Consider the following 23,772-nt stretch of genomic DNA (forward strand, 5'->3'; position numbering starts at 1 on the left):
GGAAGCTATCAAACTTGAACTAATTGAGTGCTGTGTGGATTAAAATATTCATAAATATACATACCTATTGTGTCAAACACTGGCAATGTGACTATACGTATCGCTCTATCTCTTTGGGCGTCACAATTTTCACAGTTTTTCATTTAATTTGTTTGAACTCTGAAATGTTTGATTGGTTTTAGCTGAAATATAATTAGTGTATATAATTATTATTACCATCAATTTGTTTCAAACAAATATTTTTATATACAGGTATTGGGCATTAAAGTCTGTTTGCTGGTGCTCTGATTACACATTAAAATTTATTTGGAAATCAACTTCCTTTATTGCTGAAATGAACTTTCATAATAGAAAGTGTCCGTTTCTTCATAATTTCATTAAATTAAGAGCAATCTCTTTCTACCATTATAGGTCTCTCTAAATTTAACTTTAAATATCTAAACCCCCATCCAAAAGCTTAACAAAATCCACTGACAAAATAAACCCAAAAGGAACCCAAGTCCCTGATTTAATATAGCCCAAGAAATACCGTCTTGACCCTCAGTTGACAGAGGGCTAATAAAAGAGGGCGACCAGCAAAGTATTTCCCCAATTGCGATATGCATAAATAATTGAATATTTTATGGTAATTTGGGCTCCACTTTAACTCCTACTGTGACCCATCGCAGGACATCAAAGTGACGAAAAGAAAACACAAATGAGCCAAAAACTTAGAGCCTGGCCAAAACGAGAATGGAGAATGGTGGAGTGCATAAAAACAACAGAAACAGAAACCATAAACCGGCGAATTCCAGGGCCCATAAAGCCTTTAAGGTAGAGAGTCTATTTTATTGCAGCGGAAATCACATCTCCACCAAGAGATGGGCATAAAAAACAACAAACCAAAAAATAAAACCAACAAAAGTATGAAGTAAAAATAAGAAACAACACGTAAAATTTGTCGTTGTCCTGTCAAGGCGAAGGAGGTGGAGGAGGAGGATGAGGAGGAGATGGAAGGCAAATCGTGTTGGTTGGACGTGAGCGAAGCAATTTACAAGAAACAGTAAGAGAACCAGAGAGATGGTGAGATGGTAGGATGAAAGGCAGTAAATATTTTTCACTATGTTGCTGCTGATGTTGATGCTGATGACTGACTCGCCCGACGACAGCCATTCGGAAGGAATGGTGGCCCGAAAGGCGAGAGAGAGGAAGAGAGCTGCTGGCTTAAGTCCAACAACTCAGCAAGCTCCCCGTCAAGGCAGGAAAAGTCAAACAAGATGAAGCCAGTTGGAAATGTCCTTGCTCAGCGCTCAACGTTCTACGCTCGAGCAGAGCAAAAATAAAATCCAACAAAAAAAAACACACACAAAATAACAACGAACCAAAAAAATAAAACTTTAAGATAAGCAACAGCAAATGGAAAAACGAACAAAATGGCGCAAGTGAAAGTCAAGTGAACACTTGCAGCGTGACAGTTTCATCTAACATTTATTCGTATTTTTTCTGCGCTAAATATATTCAATATCCGTTAAAATGCTTCTCGGCCATCACTTCCCTTTCCAGGCTTTGGCTTTTTTTATTTGAATTTTCATTTGATTCGTTCCCTCTCAGTCAATCGAATTACTGAAGTCATCTCAAGTCAAAAAATGAAGGAAATTTGATAAAACCTTATACTCTGCTGAGGCGATATCATACTATACAATTTCTGATAATTATTTTATACTACAATCTTTAATATTTCCTTTTTAATATTGGCTTTTAAATCGTGCCACCATCTTATTCCCCATATTCCCGTAACTCGCTTTCAAAGAGTGTTCCGAGAACCGGATCGAAAGAGAATCGAAATAACTTTTACGTACTTATTATTGTTGCTCTCGCTTTCTCCAGGGGGCAGCGGCAGCTTCCTTGGCATAATGGCTCGAGACTACATGAAAAGCAGGGACGAGTGCAGCGAATGACATCCGGCGCAGACTTGACCGTTTCTCGTGAAACAATTTTTGCTGTTCTTGATGCTGACCCACGCCCCTTTAATTGGGTTAACAGCGAGACAGTCTTTCTTCGTTTTCTCACTTTCCCTGATGGAGGAGGTTTCCTTTTTCTTCCTTTTCCTTTTCGGAGAGTGTGTGTTCGTCCTTTTTTTCCACTCCTGAAGGACTAAGCTCCTGTTCTGTTCTTGGAAAGGGTCCTTCCCCTTCTCTTCTCGCAAAGTGTGAGTGCGTTTTATGTCTTTGATGTCTGAAAGTATCCCACTACTTCTGCCTTGCACTTGGGTCATTCAGCTTGAACTTTTCCATCTTTTCTACATATTTTTTTTAGGAACATACTGCCCCGAAGCATTTGAGTTCGGGGAAAGTATTTCTCGTGGCTTACTTTTTGACAGAGCAAACTGAGCTCCAACTGAGTTGTGTTTGCGGTATCGCATTTCTGTAAACAGAACAACTAAAAAGACAAACCTCATAAGCCACAATTTGGGAAAGCGGAGCTCCTAAACTTCTGCAAAATAAAGTAAATAAATCCCAAGTAAATAAATCAGTAAAAATCTTTAGATAATTGTATTGAACCAAAAATTGTTAGAGTCAACAGAAGATGTGCTGGGTATTCTTGAAGAGGAGTTAGCTGTGAGAGGAGTTAAGGGTAATCACTTTTTCTGGATATTTAAGGCCTCAGATGAACGTCAGTGTGCTCTTATCGACGATGTATCTGTGGAACAGTTCAATTTGAGGAAGATAAATTACATTGCAAAAGAAATTTCTGTCCAAAGAATCCCAATCATTTCGCATTTGCGAACCGAACTAGGCCCATCCTGGATACGGGTCCAGCGCGGCTTTACCATCGGCCTCCCAGAAATGTGTTTGCTGTAATGCGCGTAAATGCAAATCATTATCAACAACATTTGCATTTGGGTGGAAGCAGCAGCAGGATCACGCAGGCGGAAGCATCGAATCAAATGATGATGATGATGGGTGTGCGGATGGGGATAGGGACACCCATGCAAAGAGCATTCCACATGGGAGCCGACTGCTCTGTAGAGTCGTTCAACCGCACATTGTGTTCCTCCAACTGGCAGCAGGCTATTAGAGCCGATGAATTTGCCCCACTGTTGTTTGCAGTTATAAATATTTGCACATTTGGCAGTCTGTGGAGCCTGCCATTGGCCATCGGCGAGTGCAATTTGTGGGCCCCAAATCAGCGAACTTTAATGAATACCTCGCTGAACCGCTGAACAAAAACTCATTTCATTTGCATTACACAGCTCGTACAAACACACACACACAGCGTAGTGTAAGCCGTTGTGTACGTACTCGCAGGACAAACAAAAGGAACATGGAAGACCTACCATAACCCAAAAAAAGAATGAGATGAAGCCCCCTAAAATTCTTTCCACAAGTTATGTTTGCTATTTTCGGCTTGGGCCTTTGTTTCCTCTGCCGCCACGGGTTCAGCCAATGCCTTCCGCAATCTTTTGCAGAATTTTTTTCTTTTCAAACTATGGCACAAATGTTGAAGTGTACATTATTCTTAACTTTTTTGGCGTTCGTTCGATAAGCGCAGCCAGCAAATTATGATGATGGCACTGATGCTGATGATGCCGCTTCTATACGTATACCCCTGACGCTGCTGCTGATGATGATGTTCGACAGGAGATAACCCAGGACCGGGAACAGAACCAGAACCAGAACCAGAACCAGGACCAACTTGAAGAGCAAAATAATAAGTTTTGCCTTCACAGCAAATTTCTTTCGTCATCGGCAAGTGGTAAAGTCGCTTAGGGAAGAGCAGTTGCAGGAGATCGAAGGTGTGATACAGTATAAATGGGAAGGCAGTCTGATGGGAAGGACGTTTGGGAAGTTCGTAATAAATTAATTGGGGAAGGGTCTTGAGTTTGAGAGAAAGGTTCTGTCAGTTGACAAGCCCCTCCACAGAGACACTGCATTATGCTAATTAAGCATTTAACACAGCAGAGAAAACATGAATACATACATATATACGATTTTTAAAGGTTTTCAGTCAGTTTTGCTTTATCTCCTGTCAATAAAACAAGAGAAAATTACCTCAATCAAATACTTTTATGCAAGTTCCACCAAAATCCCATCAACTGAAATGGGAAATAGCCTGAAGCCAGAGTAGTAACCAGAGTAGGTATACTCGTACTAAAGCAAAAGATACTGAATATTTAAAGAGAATCCTTGTTCACATCCTGTTTTCAGTGTGTTGTCTGGGAGCCAAAATAAAAAGTTTTTAGCTCCCGAGATTGGGTCATTCAGCCAATCCTCTTCGAAAAGTTGCTACATAATGCATAGTCCCGATTCCGGTCGGTGTTGACAATTTACTTAAGCTTCGATTTTTCCTGGTGTGAGAATCTTTCGTCCTTCTGCTAATTAAAAGCTGCCCTCGAATGCAAACTCAATAAATTACCAAGTAAAGTTTGTCTGGCAAAAAGTTATTTGGAGTAGCTCCAGCACCCAGCACAAAATCCTGCCCAAAATTTGTATTGGCCATAAAGTTTGGCGCTCACCTTGCGGCTTTAATTAAAGCAATTGCAGTACAAATTTTAATTAGAAAATGCTCACCATACCCTGTCGAAGGAACAATCAAATTATATGTTGTTTACACCGTTTGTGGTACTGGCTTAATTTTCGGTGATGCCTGGAAGGCGCCCCGGCATGGTGACCCCGACAATTGTTTTATTTTCTTCACGTAGCGCAGCGTTTAAAAAGCAATAGAAAATTATTGGCCCAAGTACAATTAAAAAAGTCGAACAGGCCTGGCTTACACTTGGATTTAGCTTGGAGTACGGGCATTGGTTTAACGAACTCCAAGCCAACTTTTTTATGGCCTAACATATTTATTACGAGTATCGGTGGGGCCTTGGGTGTCAGTGAGTGTCAGAGGTTGCTTGAAGGGAAATGTTTAGTATCCCCCGTACTCACACTAGACATGGTTTTATGGCTTATCCCTGTGCCCTTTTTTATGGCTTTCTTAAGCAAATATTCGAATTGGCTTTATGAGATTGCGATCCGTACTTTGTAGCAACTGCTGATGAAGCAGGCCGGCAGGCATTTATTTCTCATAAAACATCTTGGAGCCGTATCGATGGCGATAAAGAAATCAGTTGATGGACTTGCCTCAAAAGGGTTGATATTTCCCCCAAAAAAGTTAACCAATCGCTCAGGATGTGTGATAGATTATGGCAAATCGATGCGGTGACAAGTGGTCCGAGGACCCTCATCAATTAGTCGTCAATGGCTGGAACTAATTTGTCGGGGGCGCAACATGAAAATTATCTGGCAAATTGAGCAGCAGTCAATGGCAAATAAATGTTCATAATAAAAAGATAATAGCATTCGCATCAATCGAATATTGATTTGATTGGGAAGGAAGCAACGAACAGCGACTGAGGTTGAGGTTGAGAGAAAGTGCGGAAGAGATAGAAGGAACCAATAAAAGATACATAGATGCAGGCACCAAACCAAACCAAAACGAATCGTGGGTCCAGCACCACACACACTCTTCATCCTCCAAAACGCCAGTCGCCATCCTCTGGGGCAGATTGGGGGATCCAGGACACAAATGCAGCGCCAGCAATTTTCCACTTTAAGCAATTTGTGTCGGGAGCAAGAGGCAACCGAAATACCAACAAATATACGAGTGCGAGTACGAGTATATGTATGGGAAAATATCACTAACATGGGGCTCTGCCCAAATTTCCAGCTGTCCGAACTGCGGAAGGGTGGAACGAGGGGAGCGCTACAGCGATAGTAGGACCAGCAAAATACTTATCTCCTCTCGGCGGATGTGACTCTGGCCAATGGAAGTTTGAATGCCCTACGCGGCCGTAATTAAAGTGGCCAAATCGAATTCCACTCGGGCCTCAGGCTTCGAAGGGTGAGGCTAAACCGGATAGAGGCAATCGAGTGGGCAAACTTTAAGCCAGATTTTGTTCTAACTGAAAGAGGATTGAACTTCAATTACATTTTAAATGTTAGGAAACAAAATTAAGTACTTTTAGAGTTATCGCTGTTTAGTTTGAGAAAAAGAAACAACAAACAGAGCACTAATGGCATATATTTAAAGAAGGTTTGCAAGAAAAGCACTTAAACATTTTGTAGATACAAAATGGTGACCTTTTAAACAGGTTAATACCTCCTATACAGTGAGTAGGAAAAGTATTACAATACTTAACTTCTTAGGGACTATTCTCGACTACCTTTCAACATATTTATATATCTGCCCTTGTACTTTATTCCTCAACATAATTTCTATAAATATTTTCACAAAACTCTTGACCACAAAAACAGTTGGCCCCAAAGTTGTGTAGGGAAGCCGGAGGAACCATTACTGAGGAAATCAAATCGATTCTCGGCAGCTTTGACAGCTTGTTTACATCAACCAGCGACGGCAGGAGAAGGAGAGCAAAGGCTCTGCCAATGGAGTCGATAAGGCGAAGAAACCTATAACCAGGCTTCCCCTCCACCTCTCCACCGGAATGTAGTTTGTAGCCAAATGGTTTTTGTGATATTTTCCCGCCCCCAAACGCAAAAAGGAAACCACCAAAATAGCCGGAGGCTGGATGTATGGAAGAATGGATGGACAGCTGCCAAAAATCGGTTATTTCGTTTAAATATTTCCACCTTTTTTCGCCGTTAATAATTCAATATATTTCACACAAGTCGAAAGAGTGCAAAAAGTTGTGCCCACAATGAATGCGAATAAGTTCCACTTGAAACCACATTCTGTAGGGTCGAACTTTTTTCGAAAATGCTTTCGCAAATTTGAGCAATTCCAACTTGTCCGAACTGAACGCAAAATCGCCTGTCAAACCCTGAAACAAAAACTCGATGGCGGCAGCCCCACAGTGACGTCAAATATGGCAGAATATTGTTCAGAAATTTATGAAAATTCACCAGCATAAAATGACCTGATTTTTTAATGGTTTTCGGTTGATTGTTTGTTAGGGCGCGCCTGGGCCATGATGTCTCATGAAAAAATAAAGCGAACCATAAACATTTGGGAGACCGAAAAGAAAACTCATTTTACATGTGATATAAGACACGGTGTCGTCGTCAGCGGACCTGCCAGGCCAGCTCAAAAATTGGAATTGGTCCGTGGGCCATGGGGTGAAAAGCTGGCATAGAATGCGTTTACTGGATGCCGGGCGCCTTGTGATTTTTCCAGAGTGACACCCAGCCGCCGGTTCGCCCGCACTGTTGTCACGGGGGGAGAATCCCGAAAAAAGCCAATATCGTCGACGCTGACAGCAGCACAGAGCAGCAGGGCAGAGTTAGGCCATATCCCTGGTTCCTGTCTCTGGCCCTGGTGCTGGCTCTGCCTGTGGATCTGGTGATGCTGATGCTGATGGTGACAACCACTGACATGCCCCACACACATTGCCGGAGGGCCCGCAGCGTGTCAGTATTGGAGTGGAGTGTGGTGGTGCTGTTGGCGGGGGGCAGGGGTGAGGTAGAAGCCAAATGCAAATTCCGGCAGTGTGTCGCCTTTTGGTATTGGTTTTGTTTCGCTTATACGCCCAGTGTATCGATTTAACTACCCGCGTGGCTTCCCGTGGTACAGCGACCGCCTCCGGCGTTGTGTCCTGTCCCCCACTCGTCCTGGATGTCCTGGTCGCCCTGCCCTGGCCTGTGGTTTGTTTTCGGGTTTCATTTTCTACCAATTTTTACAGCCCTAAAGGTTTGTTGTAGTTGTCAGCATCAGCAGAACATTCATTCACGTTCCCGTTCACGTTCACGTTCAGGTTCGTTGTCAGCCTCATTGTTGTCATTGTTATTTCTGTCTGCAGGAAATTGTTGTATGCAAACATTAAATTTTTCAATAGGTCAATTTTTGTACCAGACGCCTAAGGCGACACCATTTTTGCAAAAATTTATATTCACCTGTTCTTTTTTTCCCGGGCTTTAGCCATTTTACTGTTTGTCGGTGGGATTTTTACTGATTTTTACAGCTTTTATTCTTAAATTGAGGTTATCAGACAGATTTTCTCACTTTTGGCCGCTCAAATAAATTGATTTGGACAAAGCCAACAAGGAAATCAAATCAAAAAATGCTTGTGCAAATATCAAAATAATTGCCAGCGACTTTGATGGACATTTATGTACCTGCTGACTGTACGTGTGCGAATGTGTGCTTCTCTGTTGATTTGCGGTTAGGTTTTCCGTTTTCCCCATGGATTTACCATAAATATGCAGTAGTTTTTTTTCGGCTCGTGTCAGAGTGCTAATGTCGGGCAAAAGTTTCCTACATTTGTGTGTCACAGATCCCTTCTCTTCTGACTCGAAATGCTGAACCTATTTTGACAGCTCGGACAAGAAGTGTAGGAAATAAGGTTGATAAAAAACTTATCTGGCTTCCATGTCTCTTTCTGTGATTAAGGGAACACCTTCAACTTGTTTTTTGGACACAAATGATATTAAATTTTCCAAAAGATATGAGCATTTATGTACATTTAAAAATGCAATTTCGATAAAATCCATTGTTAGCTTGCTATTGAATAATATTTGATACGTTTGATACCGGATTTAATTACAGCTCAAAGAAGAAAATTAATTGTTTTCAAACAGAAATTATGGCAACAGAAATGCGTGTACTTTAATTTTTATTGGCTTGCATGATATGCATTGTATATGCACGATATATGAATATATAATAGCAGCGAGCAGAAATGACAATTTTATTGAAAATGTTTATTCAATTTACAGATTTAACCGTATTTTTATTTTAATATAAAAACGATTGAACAATTGTTGAATGCTGCTCACATTTCAGTTCAACTCATATGGAAATGGAGCTGTCATCAACAATCCGCTCTGTAATAAATCAATTCTTTTCTCAATGGATCTATAATTAACTCAATCATTTGAATATCTGTATAAATCCTCATAGAAATGGTTACCAAGAACGTTAACAAATCAAAGAACTTACGTTTACTTATCCTGTTAAACTCTTTTGAAAGTTCCTATTAATTTCATTTAATTTCTACCAAGAACAATTAGCCATCAGCAACACTTTGAAATTTCATTAAAAACCACCCAGATCCGGGCGGGCAGACTTAATTTGTTTCCCAGACAAGAAGTAAATTATAATCTGCGAAAAACAATTTAAGCAGTCTGACAAAAATGTCAAACTCATGCTCGAGCATGGACTTCAGATGCTGCCACGGCACTCCTCCTGTTGCAGCTGTTAGCTCTGCTACTTCTGGTGCAAATTAGATCGTTGTCCAAATTCGATTGTTTCATTTTCAGAGTTTTGCTGCGAGACAGCCAAGGCGCTTCGTGGGGCGGCTGTCTGGGAGTACATTTGGTGTCCGAGAAAAGTTTTGCGCGCAGTTCTAATTAGCGCACTAAAGACATTCAACACTCAACGTAATTAAATGGAATTTTAAGCGATGCATCGCCAGCCAATGCCAGTGCCAGTGCCAGCGCCAGCGCCGGTTGCCATTTGGTCGAAAGCGCCTTTAATTACGGACAGAAGGCTCCTGCTGTTGCAGCTGCAGCCTCTATTGCTGCCGCTGCTCCTGCAGATAGTGGAAACAAACAATTCTGTAGATGGAACAACTTTTTTTGGTGGGCTGCAGCAGGAGACTCCCCAGCAGTAGCAAAAACTTGGCCGCACAAATTAATCATAACTTTGGAGGCTGCCACTGCTGCTGCCTCTGCTGCTGCTGTTGCATTGGACAAAATGTTGCCATCTCCGCCCATTAAATGTGGGTTAGGCTCTCTGTTCTGTCACCCACACACAAACTCACACACAAACTCACACACTTAAACTCATCCACTGGAAGATATGCCTTCGGAGTTTAGTTAAGTTTCCGTATATTCCAATTGCCTGGTGCACATTTTCTTTGCGTCGGCGTTGCCGGCTGTCCCATAAATCTCAGCTGTGCCTTGGCATTTATCAAAATTGCAGAAACTTTGTGAACGGCTGCAGCTGCGCAGTGGCCCAGAGACAAGACAAGTTCCTTGCCTTTGGCCTGGTAAGTTTTCCTGCTTGTCTTCCCCCCGAAAATGGCCTACTCCAAAGAAGCTGCCGTGTGCACCCAGGTATGTGAATTAATGTTTTTTTGTAAAACTTTCTCTTGCCACAAGGACTTCTATCCCTGGCCATCTCTTGGGGCTGTCACTTATGTCTGCTGCTGAATGTTGATAAGCAATAAAAACCAGGACAACGACCGAGACCGAGACGGCAGCAAGTTGCATCAAAGAAACTCCAAAGAGGCGGTAACTTTGCTGTCAAGGCGACGATGGGTGGATGGATGTTAAGTGGAGTAGACACACCTTCTTGCTTTGGCTCAGTTTTTAAATTATTGCACCAGCAAAGACAAAACATGGGGGCCACCCTGTCTTTGGGTGTTTATGGCCAAGAAGTTGCCTGAAAACTGCATATTTTGATGACTGTCTTTGATATATTCGTAAATTGGAGAAACAAATTATTTTATATATTTGCTGTAAATAGAAACAGTTGTATAAAGTTGAGAATTTATTTTGATACAATTTATTAGTCAGACACAGACTCATTAGGGGCATTACGAAACTTGAAGCATTTTGGCGCTGAACTGGTGAAAGATATCGCAATAATTATTCTTGTTAAATAAACAGGAAACATGGAGCTATAAGGCAAATTTACAAACAGCATATTTAGCTGCAAAGTTTCACCTGTGAAAGTATACCTTTAAGGCCACGTGACGTACGCGTACTTAGACATAAATTCTGATTCAAAATTACGTTAAGCACTGCTTTAGTGAACTGCTTTCAACTAGTTGCACCGCTTGAAATGAGTACTGCTTTGCTGGACTGCTTAGGTACACTGCTTTTACAAAGTAAATCCAAGTGGTGCAATTTTTGAATAAACAGTGCTGCCAGACTGTTGGAACAAGAACTGTTTCTAGTTTTGAGCGCGAAACGTAAGTTCAAATTTGTTTCACCGTTTATTCTGAAAAAGCACCAATGTCTTTCAATGCATTTATTTTGTAAGGATTGTTGTTTTTGTCAGAAACGCAAATAAATACAGAATTTTTGTAAATAAATAATATAAATAGCTAAGGTCTAAATGGAAGTACATAAATTAATTTAAATTATTTAAGAGAAAAGTCCAGTCGTTAGCACTAAGGAAGTTTAGTGAGCCACTAGCCCCCCGGTCTAGTGAGATCTAGACCTCATTGCACTCCAGATACATCTGGCGGCAGTCAAATCCGGAGCGCCCTCGGCGACCAGCGTCGTACAGCTCCTCGAAGCTGCCGCCACTGCTGCGTCCGAGCACATAGCTGGTGGCGTAACTAAAAAGGGGCAGAGAGTTGTGATTAAAAAATATCTCAGGGCGGTGTTTTTCTTCTGCCGTGTGACTTACGATCCCAGCTGGCAGAAGATGCTGCTGCCGCCAATCTCGCGCACGCACTCCGTGTTGGCATCGCACATGTAGCGCTGCGTGCACTTGTCCTCTGAGTTGCGGTAGGTGCGGACGTAGCCCTTCATCAGGGAGATGCCCGCGACGACGGCGTCGCTCACCGAGTCACGTTTGCCCAGGGAGCGGGCAGTGAGGGAGCGGTGCGAGAAGGAGGTCTTCAGGGCGTCCAGCAGATTCATCACGATCTGAATGAACTGTGGAAGGGGGAGCATTGTTCAGTGGAAGGCGTGTGTGTGGAGTGTGTGTGTGTGTTTATGTTTTGGTTGGGGACGGGGACGGGGACGGGAACGGGGCAGAGGAAGCATTAGTCAATTAGTCTTGCATTTGCTTGTGCCAATTCTAAAAGGTGTGTGTGTGCGTGTGAGTGTTTGTAGTGTGAGTGTGTGCGTGTGGCGGTGTATGTGTAAGTGTTTGGTGTAAGAGTGTGGTCTGTGTGTGTGTGTGTATGTGCATATAAAACATTTACATTCTCAGCACTAGGCAACAAGATTCGGGCGTGAGTTAAAGGAAGGTAACTTTTGATCTTAGACTGATTTAATTCATAATTTTGATTAAAAATAATTCATAAATATTCCTATTCTTAGAAGATTTCACTTCAAAGCCTCCCAATTTTCCCTGAAGCATTTCGACTTAAATCTAAATGATTTATAATTAGGAATATACCTACAATCCTATTGAAAATTCTCCAGTAAACCATCTGGAAGCTTTAGGACAATATCTTGTAACATATCTTCAAATTTATTGAAATCCTCCCCTGCAATCCCCTCCCCGATCTTGTTACCTAGTGTTTCTTGATTTTGTCGTATGTTTTGTGAAAGCAATAAAGATGTTTACCTCGCCAGCTTGCTTGGCCATCGAGTTGACTTGATCGGGGTCTCTGGAGCCCAAAACGGCAGACATCACAGCCACCAATACGCCCTGTGCGATTTATTAGAGAGGAAGAGGTACAGGTAGAGGAGGTAGGCGGTATGCGGGAAACGAACATAATCGAAAGAATAAGAAGAGCCAAACACCCAGAATCAGTATAAATTTAAGATTTTAGATATATGTATGTATGTATGTATGTAAAACGAAACAATGAACGATCCAAAGATCAACGAATAATCAACGTATTACGATAAAAGCAAAACAAAAGTGGCACAAAAGCAATCAGTAAGTGTACACCATGTTATGTGGCTAATGGATCGATCGATTTACCTGCATGGGAGATCCGCCGTTGTCAACCTTATCGATGCCATCACTGGGGGCTCCACCGCCCAACAGAGTGTTGATGATGCGAAGACCTGAAGAGATACATATATATATATATGGATCAATCATGGGAAGTCCGACGAAGAACTGCTATCGGGTGAGACTTACCCATGGAGATCACATTGGCCCAGGGACTGCCACCCAGTCCAACCGAGGAATCCACATCGTCGGACTTCGAAGGGGCATTCACGGCGCCGTTGAAGAACATGGTCATCACGGTGGACAGCATATTGGACCACGTGAATCCGCCCGGACCGCCCACAGTCTCCTGCAGCTGATTGTTCTCCAGATCGTCCTCGATGTCATCCAGAGCTACCTTCTTCGAGGCGTTCGGCTTCACCGCGAACTTCCTGGCACTCTCCTCCCCCCGATAGACTGGGGATTGGGCTAACTGGTGCTGTCTCTGGTAGACCTCCTGCTGCGGGAAGGCGTAGGTCGTCAGCAGGCAATTGCTGGCCACTATCGAGAGCAGCAGATAGGCGTGCACTTTACTCTGATTCCACATGACTGCTGCAAAGGACAGAGCAAAATAATTTGAAATTCATCGAACGGCAATGTCGGCAATTGGCATAACACTTTCACATTGCCCAATTGTGTGTGAATGAGTTTCCTGAACTGCCGCACGAGTCGGGCATTAAAATTAGGTTCGTCCCCTTTCAGTGGCACATGCTTGCCCTGATTTCGTTATGCTACGAGTATTACATACGTATGTACATACATATTGGTCATAATTTGAAGTCTTCAAAAATGTAAACAATTGTAGGAATTGTAGATTATTCATCATACAAGTCAGTTCTTTCTTTTACTTTTGAATTTAGATATTAAAGTTCACACAATAACATTTATACTTGTAAATACCTCTCTGGAACTACACTTTCACCCATTGAAATAAAGAATTGTCTTGCAAGAAACCCATCTTAGTAGTGCAGCATTTCATTTCCATTCAAATATTCTTTAACTGGCACCCAAAACATAAGGAAAAAATAGAAAAGCTTCTCACAGGTATTGTCAAAAATTTTCCATTTCTCATGGAGCAAAAATTACTTTACAATTTCCATGGAAACCAGATAAGAAAGTTGTTGTGGAGCGTAATTAAAGCCAACGCCAAAGCTCAAGCCGAAGCCAAACCCAAAGCGTCTCCAGGTTTGCTTCCGAAACAGCTAGAAACTAGTCTAACTGCTCCCAATTAAGGTGTCGGTCAAACTGAACCTGTTCACCCATCCCATCCCATCCCATCCCATAGCCATACCCATACCCATACCCATGGCCATGCCATACCCATGCCCATGCAGTGGTTTCTGTGGCAGAAGCGGCAGGGAAATTACCCAAGTTGAGAAACATAGAAAGCAGCCACAGGTGGGGCGCACAGCTGAGGTGCCAAGTAAGAGCAATTAGCAGAGACTTCCTCAATGCGATCATCACAGTTTCAGTTTTGCATGGTATTAGGAGCATTGGGAACCATCCAGAATTGAGCTCTTCATCCGAGCGAATTAGAATGGGGATGTGAATGGGAGAAGTTCTTTCATCTTCGCATTATTTCTGACCCGATCAGTTCTTTTTTTTCTTTTTTAATATTATTTTGTTGCTGTGGCAAGAACCTGTTCCAGTTAGCGGTTCTCTTGCTCAGATGTCATGCAACAGGCTACCGTTACAATTAATAAAGCCAACGAGTGTGTGTGGAGTTGTGGGGAATCTCTAGAGTGGAGAGTCTAGAGTCTAGAGGAATGCCTATGGCAGAACAGAGATTGCATTGATTTCCATTTAATTGCCGGCCGCCGGAGAACAGGCTCCCAGAATGGGTCAGACTGCATTGAAATGTAAATTGGCTGATCATTAATCAGACAGCATCAGCAGTAAGCCCCATCTCACGGTTATGCCAATCGAGATTTGATTGTTTTGTGACACAATTCGACACAGTTCCGTGGAAATTACGGCGGTCATGTAAATTTAGAAAGCTGTTAGAGCCAGTTGCAGCTCCAGAGATCTGCAAGCGTGATCGAGTCGTTAAGATAATGGTAATTAATGGCTGAGGATTTGATACCTGCATGTGGCAGAGAAATTTCATTGATTATACGAGAGAGAAATGGTAAAATGCCGGGGAAATTGTGATTGTGATGGGAAAATTACTGGCTTGACTCAAAGAACTCTCATCTTTATGACAACCATCTTCTGTGACATAATTCTCTCCAATCGTTGCGCCTTTCCCACCACAACTTCTGTTTATTCATTTTTCACGTCAAAGAAACACGCAAACATTAATTGGAAACTTCACACGAAACTCTTACTTTCATGGCCAGCAGCAGCACCAAATCGTTTGTCTAAAAATGGCAATTAAAATCTATATAAAAAGCCGCCAAAGCAACAGCGCCATTTCAATACAGAGAGCAGCAATTACACGGCTGCAGTTGGTCAAAAGTCGCAAATTAGAAAGTGTAGAAACCGCAAAAACACACAGAGGACGAGGGAGAGAGAGAGAGAGAGAGAGGAAGAGAGAAATGTTATAAAGAGGGGGAGTAAATAGATATACGCGTATAACAATAACCAAGTTCTTTGGACGTACTCGTAAAATGAGAAATATCATTGTAATTTATGTGATATTTATTTTCAGTTTCGTTTGCGGTCTCGTGCCGAGGCATGCTCCACCGGGTTTCTGGTCAAAGTCAAAGATGAGAAAGCGGTAAAAATGTTCGTGATTTGCGGTAAGTGAGCACAGATACAGAGAAAGAGGCAGAGATAAATAGATACATGCTCATGCCCAGTGCTCTCTGCTCTTTTGTGAATCATTCATTCTCTTCAGTGAAGACCTAAAAGAGCGTTAGCCAGATTTCTGGACAGTCATGGACTGGTTTCCGGCCACCGCCGCGCCGCAGAGAAACTTGAGCAGAGCAGCCTCCACAAAAATATGCAGGTTTCACTTTCTTTTTGCCCAGAATCCGAGCCAAGGTTTATTGACCAAGAAGAGGCTAACAATTTTAAATAAATAGCAATTGTTCAGTGTGGCGTACTTAACCTTAATTGGCATGCACTGCTTTCTAGCCAGTTTGTGGCTTAAGTCTTTCGTTTTGTATCGCTGGTCAGCAACCTCGAATGAAAAACCGCTAGCTAACTGTTGGCATTTGGCCAAATGATTGACGAAGTGTACTGAATTTTAATTCGTCTGTAAAGTTCGTGCGTGAGGGTAAAGAGTGTTGACCAGTTATATCGATTATTTGGTAACAAATTTCCAAAGTGACGCAATCTGACGGCAAACAGAAATGATACCCAAAGGGATTTCAGGCACAGAAAAGTTGACTAAAACTTGTCTCCAACTTTTACTGACCCCAAAATGCAGTCTGCAAATCCAACAGATAAATATAGTTGGCGACTGCAAGAAAGCAGAACAAATTGCACTTGCAATTGCCATTGCCATTATGGTTATTAGTCAGCTGCAGTGCAGCTGAGACACAGATTGCGGCTGTCATAGCAACCTGAAAGTCATAGCAGTGTCAAAGAAAGGCAATGTTTTTTGCCTTAGTTTTAACCACACTGCCAGATAACATATCCCCCTCAAGGTTCAAGGCATTCTCTCAGAGTGCAATCAACGAAAACAAATTCAATTTAACTCGACTCCAAAGGCAACTTAACAGCTTCAAAGCAAAAACTTTCACCTCACTCTACTTGACAACCGAACAGCCAGCCAGCCAGCCAGCCAGTCAGCAAAACCAACAACTACAACCGCAAAATGCCAAAAGAAACCAAAAACCAACAACAAACCGATAAATGAATGAAAGTTACCAACGCAAAAAAAAGAAGAAGTTAAATAAAATAAAATAACTTGCTTCAAGGTAGAAGACGAGACGATAAGAAATAAATAAAGGGCCGGCAGCAGAAAATCAGAAAATGGGTTGAATGCCAAGCAAACTGGTAAGCAAATGGCAGACAAACGTGACCTTTTACAGGCAATTAAATAAATAAAATAAATATATATTCTGTATAGGAAATTGGCCCAAAAGACTTGTCAAAAAGACAGGCATTAATTGGCCAGCAGAGACAGCAGAAACTCTGAGAGAAAGAGCAGGAGAGTGAAGAGCACATGGAATCAAGGCCACAGACAAAACGGCCGCAAGGCCTCCTCCACAAAAGGAGAGTTGAGAGCGCCAAAAGAGGGGGCCAGAAAACGAAAATTCTTTGGAAAGGTGGACAGACGGGCGACAGGCGCCCAATTGGGTCAGTGGGGGGCCATCATCATCGTCGGCGTCAGCACTGCACATTGGAGGTTTGCTTCACATCGGTTTGCTTTCCAAAGAACCTGGGCTCAGTGCACATTTCCATACGTAGCCGGGTCTGTTGCCTCTTGGCCAAGAGTGCGTGCCCGGCTGGTAGTGTCCCCCACCTTACACCGCATCGACCCGCACCACACATACGCGTCTCTGCTTACCACATGCCGCCGCCCCCCCACTCTCTTTCTTTTGACATGTTCCACGCTAGGTCCAGTCGATGGGTTTCTGTTTGCTTTTTCATGCAAAGTTGTTAACTCGTTTAACAGAAATTCTCTCCTCTCTCGCTCTCGCCCCTTCTCCGGCTCATTTTTGTTGCTTATTTATGCTTCAAGTTCTGTTATTTCTTTAGGCCTGACCCAAATATTTGGCTGTTGCCATAAAGCCCCAATTTGTTGGACAAACAAAACGCATGGCACGACGACGGGACAGAACTGTGGCATTCAATCAATTGTAAATAACTTTCTACTGCTGAGGTTTTGGTTCTGGTTCTGGCTTTAGGCTGTGGACTATGGCCCTGGGGTAGACACAGTGCTAATCAATTGGTTGTGTGGATCGAGCTTAAAGACGATATGGCTTAAGCTGCGAAATAAGAAGTCTATCAGGTGATCTTGGTGGAGATTATTGAGTGCAGTGCTTCAAAGGGAAAGTGCGCGTCACTAATCTAAAGAATCTTTAGTCATAGTCGCATAATATTTTATAAAATTTAAATGTGGTCCTTTACATAAATTGCAGAGCTCTTAAGCGGAAAGTAGTCGTAGCATATCCATGATAAATCATTTAACGAAACTATTTAGTATTATAAACTGTTCAGAATTTAGATAGATTTAAGGAAAATAATTCCAAGTATGTTTTAGTCTTTAGCAGATCCATAATCATATTAGTGGTATGTAAATTAAAGTACGGATCCCCAATAGATGTCGGAATCGAAAGAAATGGACCGGAAACAACAGTAATTAAAATTCGATCTCACATTAAACATATTTTATCCAATGTAATACTACATCATAAATTAGTCATACAAATCTCCAAGAAATACAACATTCCAAAATATTTGTTTCATGATTAAAAACACCCCACTATATCCGCAAACTTTTACCGAAGATGACATATACAAATGATGAAATATGTATCTTGAAATTTAGTAAACTCCCAAAATAGCTCATAGATTAAATTATAATTTTCACCATTTAAAATCGCTTTCATTAAATTGAACAAATAATTGAAATCTTGAATGGAATGTCTCTGAATTAAACCATTTCAATTTTCACAGTTCCATTAAAAACTGGTTTAGTCGGACATTTTTTTGCGCTGTTGTAAAAAAATTTCTCTCACCTGTCTGTTAATACCGCTGTCTTTCAGCTGGCTGAACTCAAAACAATTAAGCAAAATTTTAATTACACCTTTAGGGGAGTGTAGTTTTGGCTCGTTGGCACTGGAAAAACGAAAAATTTCAGCACGCGATTGTCAAGCACACAATTCACTTAAAAATTCACCCAAAAATTGCACTGGAAAATTTCTCTCTCTATATATTTTGTCGATCGATACCAACTTTCGTTTACTTCGATCCCACTTCGAGAGACTTCGGATTTCACTTCGCGATGGAGGCTCTTAAGCTCTGTTGCCGCTTAAGGTGGTGCTATTGCTGGTGGTTTTGTGGTGTTGCTGCGTCGGCTGCTGAAGTTGTCTGAAACGGCGATCGCCTTGAACTTGCGTTTATATAGCCTGACCCATTTTCAGGGGGCTGCGCGATGGAACTGGAAAACGAAGAAATGCAAGCGAACATGTTGGGTCGCTCACCTGCACACAGGTAGGAGCGCGTTGGACGCTCGAGGTCCAACACGTTGCTAGTCACTCGTGCGCAGGTGTGACATGATCTGTCTTCTGGTTGATCTTCTGGCTCTGCCCCTCTTTTTGTTTGCCATTACTGTTAATGCGTTTATGGCCCATTGTTGTCTGGTGCATTTTGTCGGTTTAAACGGTTTCTGTTGCGGTCTACCTGGGCGATCTTTCGTCAAGGTTTTCCACATCATTTGCATATCTCTGGCTGATTGATTATCTACCTTTATTGTGGGTGCGGTACTTTTGTTCTCCCTAGACCTTGACTAGGACGACTGATAGGTGCGTCATTAAAGGTGTGTTTTATTAAGCTTAAACCGGCCTTTAATCTCCACACAAAGTTAAGTCCCAGACCCACTCAATTCTCCCGCAAATGAGGAAAGTTCCTTGCCGTCTAAAAAGGGGCTGAAAAAACATTTTAAGGGATTTCCAAAGAACAAAAGATTCTTTTATTTTTTGAATTTAACTAAAAGTGTATATTGGCAGGGTCTGACTACTTCTTATCCACATCCTCATGCTCCTGCTGCCCAGCTACACGTGCAAAAAAGTTAAGCCGTTGAAGCAAAAGTTTGCCAAGGATGTCTGCCAGACATCCAGTACGTCCTACTCTTGCTCCTAGTTGTAGTCCTGCTTCCCCTGTTCAAGTCCCAGCCACTGAGGCATTAGAACCCTTGCGAAATCAAATCGGAAAAATAGAAATGGAACTAAGGTTCCATCTCCATCTCCATCTCCAAGTGCATTTGTATGTGTTTACATTTAGTTGTATTCGATTTGCATACCCGATTGGTATTGGGATTGGGATTGGGCAAGGGTTTGGTATCTGGGGTTAGTCCACTCCGTAAATCAATGCCAGTTGTGCGGGCAATCAGTAAGAGGAGCAGGAGCCTCTGTTCGACTCCCCTTTAACCCATCCAAGCGGATTATTAAGTGGTCTTAAAGCCCAAACGAAGTCGAGTGCTGCTGCTGTTTTTTCATCCATTCGAGTATGTGAGTGTGAATGTGCGTGTGTGGGTTGCTTATTGAATAAATGTGGTTGGATTTATGCAAATCCAAAGAACGACTGACGGTGCACTCCACTGACCCATACACCCACACACACGCATGGGTCGAGGAATGCTGACCATTTGGGCATATGCTTAATGCGGCCATAATTGTTCCACATTTGTTATCACCGAACGAACTAACTTTGCATATCGTTGGGGCTCCAGCTACAGCTATAGCTGGGAATCAATGGGATTACTGATTTCCGGCTTAATTTATGTGCACAGCTCGTTTTTGTTTGCCAATTCCAATGTTTGTGTTTGCAGGCCCTCCCATCGCATTAGCCTAATGATTTCCCTGTCAACTCAGAGAGGGAGGACCGCACCGCAGCCCAAACATGAAGCATAAATCAGCTTATCAAATTGGCATTCAAAAGTTTGGTTTATAATTTGTACAGGCAACACAATATTTGCCCTAAATGATGGATTGTTTGCAGAACAATTCGAGTAAGTATATCGATGTTTTTGCGTGCTGTTATCTGAATAATCCCTAATAGAGCAATATCCTGCTGCTAAAAGTCAAGTGGAAAGTTTGCCCGTTTCCGCCACTCTCTAAACCATACGAATTCTGTTAAAAGAAATCGAAACTCGACAACAATTAGAAGACGATTTGATTCAATTAGCAAGTTCTGCGGCCCAAAAGATTCAAATTCTCTTTCAAATTAGCAGGGCTACCCAAAATAAACCCAAAAAAGAGCTGACCCACATTTGGGTAAATTGAAATCATGGAATTAACCGAAACGAAGAAAAAAGAAGAATCGAAAAACTTCCGCGTCAACAGCAAAATTGCGGGCGAAGTAAAGTCAGAGATTTTGTTGCATTCTTTCAGGCGTTTGTAAATTTATTCATACGTATTACGTACGTCGTGATCGGATCCGGTGTTTGGGTATGTGTGTCGTCAGCTCTCTACTAATATGAAATCAATAAATTGTAAGCATTTTCTTTATTGCCATCAACTTTGCTCATGCTCAAGCTCCAAGAAGCTCTGAGTTTTTATTTACTCGAATCGTGTTTTATTCTCCCATTTTTTTCTTGCATAAAGGATAAAGATACCAAAGCAGAACGAAAGACGATGACGATGCTGTCGTCCTCCTAACCAAGGTCTGGAACTGGAATTGGGACTGTGGGGTCAAGGAGAGGGGAACTGCCACGCTCTGTGAGTTTATCAGCGCAACATCCACTTGACTTGAGAAATAATGATGTCTGCCGGAAGAGTCGGCGGGAAAGCGAAACAACAGAATCTGCTGCTCTGTTCTCCGTTTTCTGTGGGTAAAGGCCAAGACAATATTGTCATGTCCCATATTAAATATACTTCTCTACACATTCATATAGTATACACTTGAATATTCCTCTAGATGTATCTCTTAGACAATAAAATGGCAGATAGATGCAAGTGAATCAGTTGCAAGCGAAAAGCTTTTTACCATGCCAACGGAAATTGGGAAGGAAAAATAAATTTATAAAATTGTGCAGAGCTTAGATGAGTTTGATAGAAATACTAGATATTCCGAAATGTCCAGCAGCGGTAGAGAGAGTTCGTGGCTGGTAAATACAGCAACAGATTTAAAGAGACATATCTGGTTGTTTGGAAACAATACACCTTCAACGACATTGTTCACGATAACATCAATTTATAGCCTAAATTTTCTGTTCTTGAATTTCTACATAATAATGTAATCCATGTAAAAGGTATGTACCATGTATCATGGGCTCCATGTAGAATGTACCAGATGTTTGCCTCTCAAAATACCTGCACACAGAAGCCGGCAGCCTCTCCACATGTTCCGTATCACCGCATATTCAACGTCATCAGCAACGACCTCGAATTAGGCCCACACAATTTTGCATCTGGTCAAATGCAGGTCAACCTATTCGTAGTAGTTGTCTGCGCCTCCGCCCCCAAGCTCTCTCCCAGGGTTTGTCATTTTGGTCAGTAATGGACTTATGCAAATTACTGAGTTACACCGCGTCCAGAATATTGCATTTCAATCAATATCCTGGAGTCTGACTGACATTTGCATATGCGACTTGAAATTTATGAGCAGAGAGGGACTGTGTATGGAGATGGGCGAGGTGTTGGTGGCGCTAATGGTGGGAGGAGCTGATGAAAAGTGTGGAGAGACCTGACAAAAATAGGTGTAAAGTCCTCCCTAATAGGATGAAAAGTGTGGAAACACCTCTGGCAAAAAGCTCAGAGAGTGAGAGTGAAGAGCTCACGCTGATCAAGAGGGCGAACCTATTGAATGCTCCTCTCGAAGTACATTCAATCTGTTCCCTGCCCATTCCGATTCCTCCCTGACACCCAGACGTACAAAGCCCCAGCACTTTTTTATTACCATCCATCAAAATGGAAGTAAATCATTAAAAATACATGCTGGCATGGCAGCATTCCTTTCTCCCATAAACATCAAAATCAAACATCTGTTAAAGATTCTTTTACGATAAAACTTTCGCTTGCTGCTTGTTTGGGTTCATAATGCAAGTTTAATCTCCAAACAATATATATCAATATAAAGAAAGATATTTTTATGTAATTTAATTTACATGTAAATCTGCATAAACATCCGGTTCGCAGACAGATGAGAAAATGCAAAATTGCTGAAGGAGACACAATGCCCTGCGCAGCATCTGGTGACTGATGTGCTGGCCCAGGGGTATAGGGTTACATTGGATCTCGTCTCCCTTTTTCCACAGCTCCATGATTTCCATCACTTTCCCTGGTTTTTCTCTTTGGGCTCTCCTCTTTTCCGCGCATTGGGCACCGGCAAAGATAAAGTACATTTCTGTGATAAATATAACAACAAGTACCCAAGGCACGCACAAATGGGGCCCGTCCCATTGGCCCATCAGGGCTCGGGTGAAAACGCATCCAAAAATTTCATGCCCAAACCAGGTTCCTGCTGGGGGACAGAGCGGTGCTGAAAGGATAGGGGTACCTTCTGGCAGCTGTTATAATGATGCCAGCGATACATCATCGCAAAATGCTAACATTTTCGGCAGCGACGGCAGTCAACAGCTGTTGCCGCTGATGAATCCTTTGGGTCCGGCATACTAAGGGTATCGGTATCCTTTGCCACTGTTCAGAGTCCACCCATTCCATCCACTAATATTTCAATATTTTTCACATAAAAAGGCGTAAGTTATTTTTCACATTTTGCCAGAGACCCTTACCCTTACCACTTCTTCACCAATGCATTTTTGGCTAATTCCCCCTGTCATTCCATAAATAAATCTTTAGAATTTCCGAATGTGTTCCTCATAGACACAAACATAGCCAGGACGCAGAACACCGATATAATTAACTATCATAGAATATTCAAGACACGATCTGAAATGCTTCCATTCCCTTGTTTTGGTTCCGTTCCCCTATCGCTAACCTATTCTGTTTGGGTTTTCGTTTTCCCTTTATCCGTCTCTGTTCCTAGTGCGAGTATTCCCCATCTGTGTTTGTGGCCAAAATTCTTTTTGTTGCTGGAGCGCTCGCATTTATGACTTGTTTTAATTTTCTGTACGTGCTCTGTTTATGCGAAATCTGCATTTCCGTATTTGTTCTCTGCCCGAATTCAGCTAAAAGAGAAAAAATTGAAAAACTAGGAATAACTAACTAGAAGGATAAGAGCGGATTGGGCGGAGAGTAAAGGAGAGTGGCCCAAAAGCCGCTTAAAAGGAATTGCATGCGTGAAGGAAAATTGGAAGAACTTACAGTAAGAGAAGGGGAGAACGCACGAGAAAGTTGAGAGTACTTATAACAAGAGAAAAGGAGTAGGATACACTAGGTTAAGAGGCAAGGAGGAGAGAGTAGAGAGAAAAATCTCAGCAGAAACAGAGATTGAGTGCTGAAGGCAGAGGATGTTGCGGCAGGAGTCGGACAAGAAAGAGTTGCACTTGTGGCCAAGGGAATTGTTTTTTGGGAAAATGGAAAACATGAAAACCCCGAGACAGCTGTGGGTTATGAAAAGAGAAGAAGTTCATTGTGCTAAAAATACATTTCA

At 42.1% G+C, this 23,772-nt stretch overlaps 1 protein-coding gene across 4 annotated transcripts; it reads right to left on the reverse strand.

Annotated features, from left to right (window-relative positions):
• Positions 1-64: 64 nt before the first annotated feature.
• LOC108156041 lies at positions 65-18,597 on the reverse strand. 4 transcript variants are annotated; one of them, XM_017287307.2, is made up of 7 exons: positions 18,398-18,597; positions 18,237-18,336; positions 12,754-13,152; positions 12,592-12,677; positions 12,229-12,312; positions 11,338-11,588; positions 10,939-11,266 (listed from the first exon to the last, which is right to left on the reverse strand). In XM_017287307.2, exons 3-7 carry the CDS (start codon positions 13,148-13,150, stop codon positions 11,140-11,142), a joined length of 945 nt encoding a protein of 314 aa, XP_017142796.1. In that variant the 5' UTR covers positions 13,151-13,152; positions 18,237-18,336; positions 18,398-18,597; the 3' UTR covers positions 10,939-11,139. The 4 variants fall into 4 exon arrangements, with proteins under 4 accessions (XP_017142800.1, XP_017142796.1, XP_017142795.1 ...); XM_017287306.2 differs by having other exon boundaries at positions 12,754-13,155; XM_017287308.2 differs by lacking the exon at positions 12,229-12,312 and having other exon boundaries at positions 12,754-13,155.
• Between the last annotated feature and the right edge of the window lie 5,175 nt (positions 18,598-23,772).

Source organism: Drosophila miranda, chromosome 2 (assembly GCF_003369915.1).
Source record: "Drosophila miranda strain MSH22 chromosome 2, D.miranda_PacBio2.1, whole genome shotgun sequence".
Classification (NCBI taxonomy): domain Eukaryota; kingdom Metazoa; phylum Arthropoda; class Insecta; order Diptera; family Drosophilidae; genus Drosophila; species Drosophila miranda.

Excerpts from the sequence above, each read along its gene's own strand:
- LOC108156041 (XM_017287307.2), bottom strand. The coding sequence starts at position 13,150 with ATGTGGAATCAGAGTAAAGTGCACGCCTATCTGCTGCTCTCGATAGTG. Across the intron at positions 12,678-12,753 it reads GGCCAATGTGATCTCCATGG|GTCTTCGCATCATCAACACT; the intron begins GTAAGTCTCACC and ends GTATCTCTTCAG. Across the intron at positions 12,313-12,591 it reads ACGGCGGATCTCCCATGCAG|GGCGTATTGGTGGCTGTGAT; the intron begins GTAAATCGATCG and ends TAAATCGCACAG.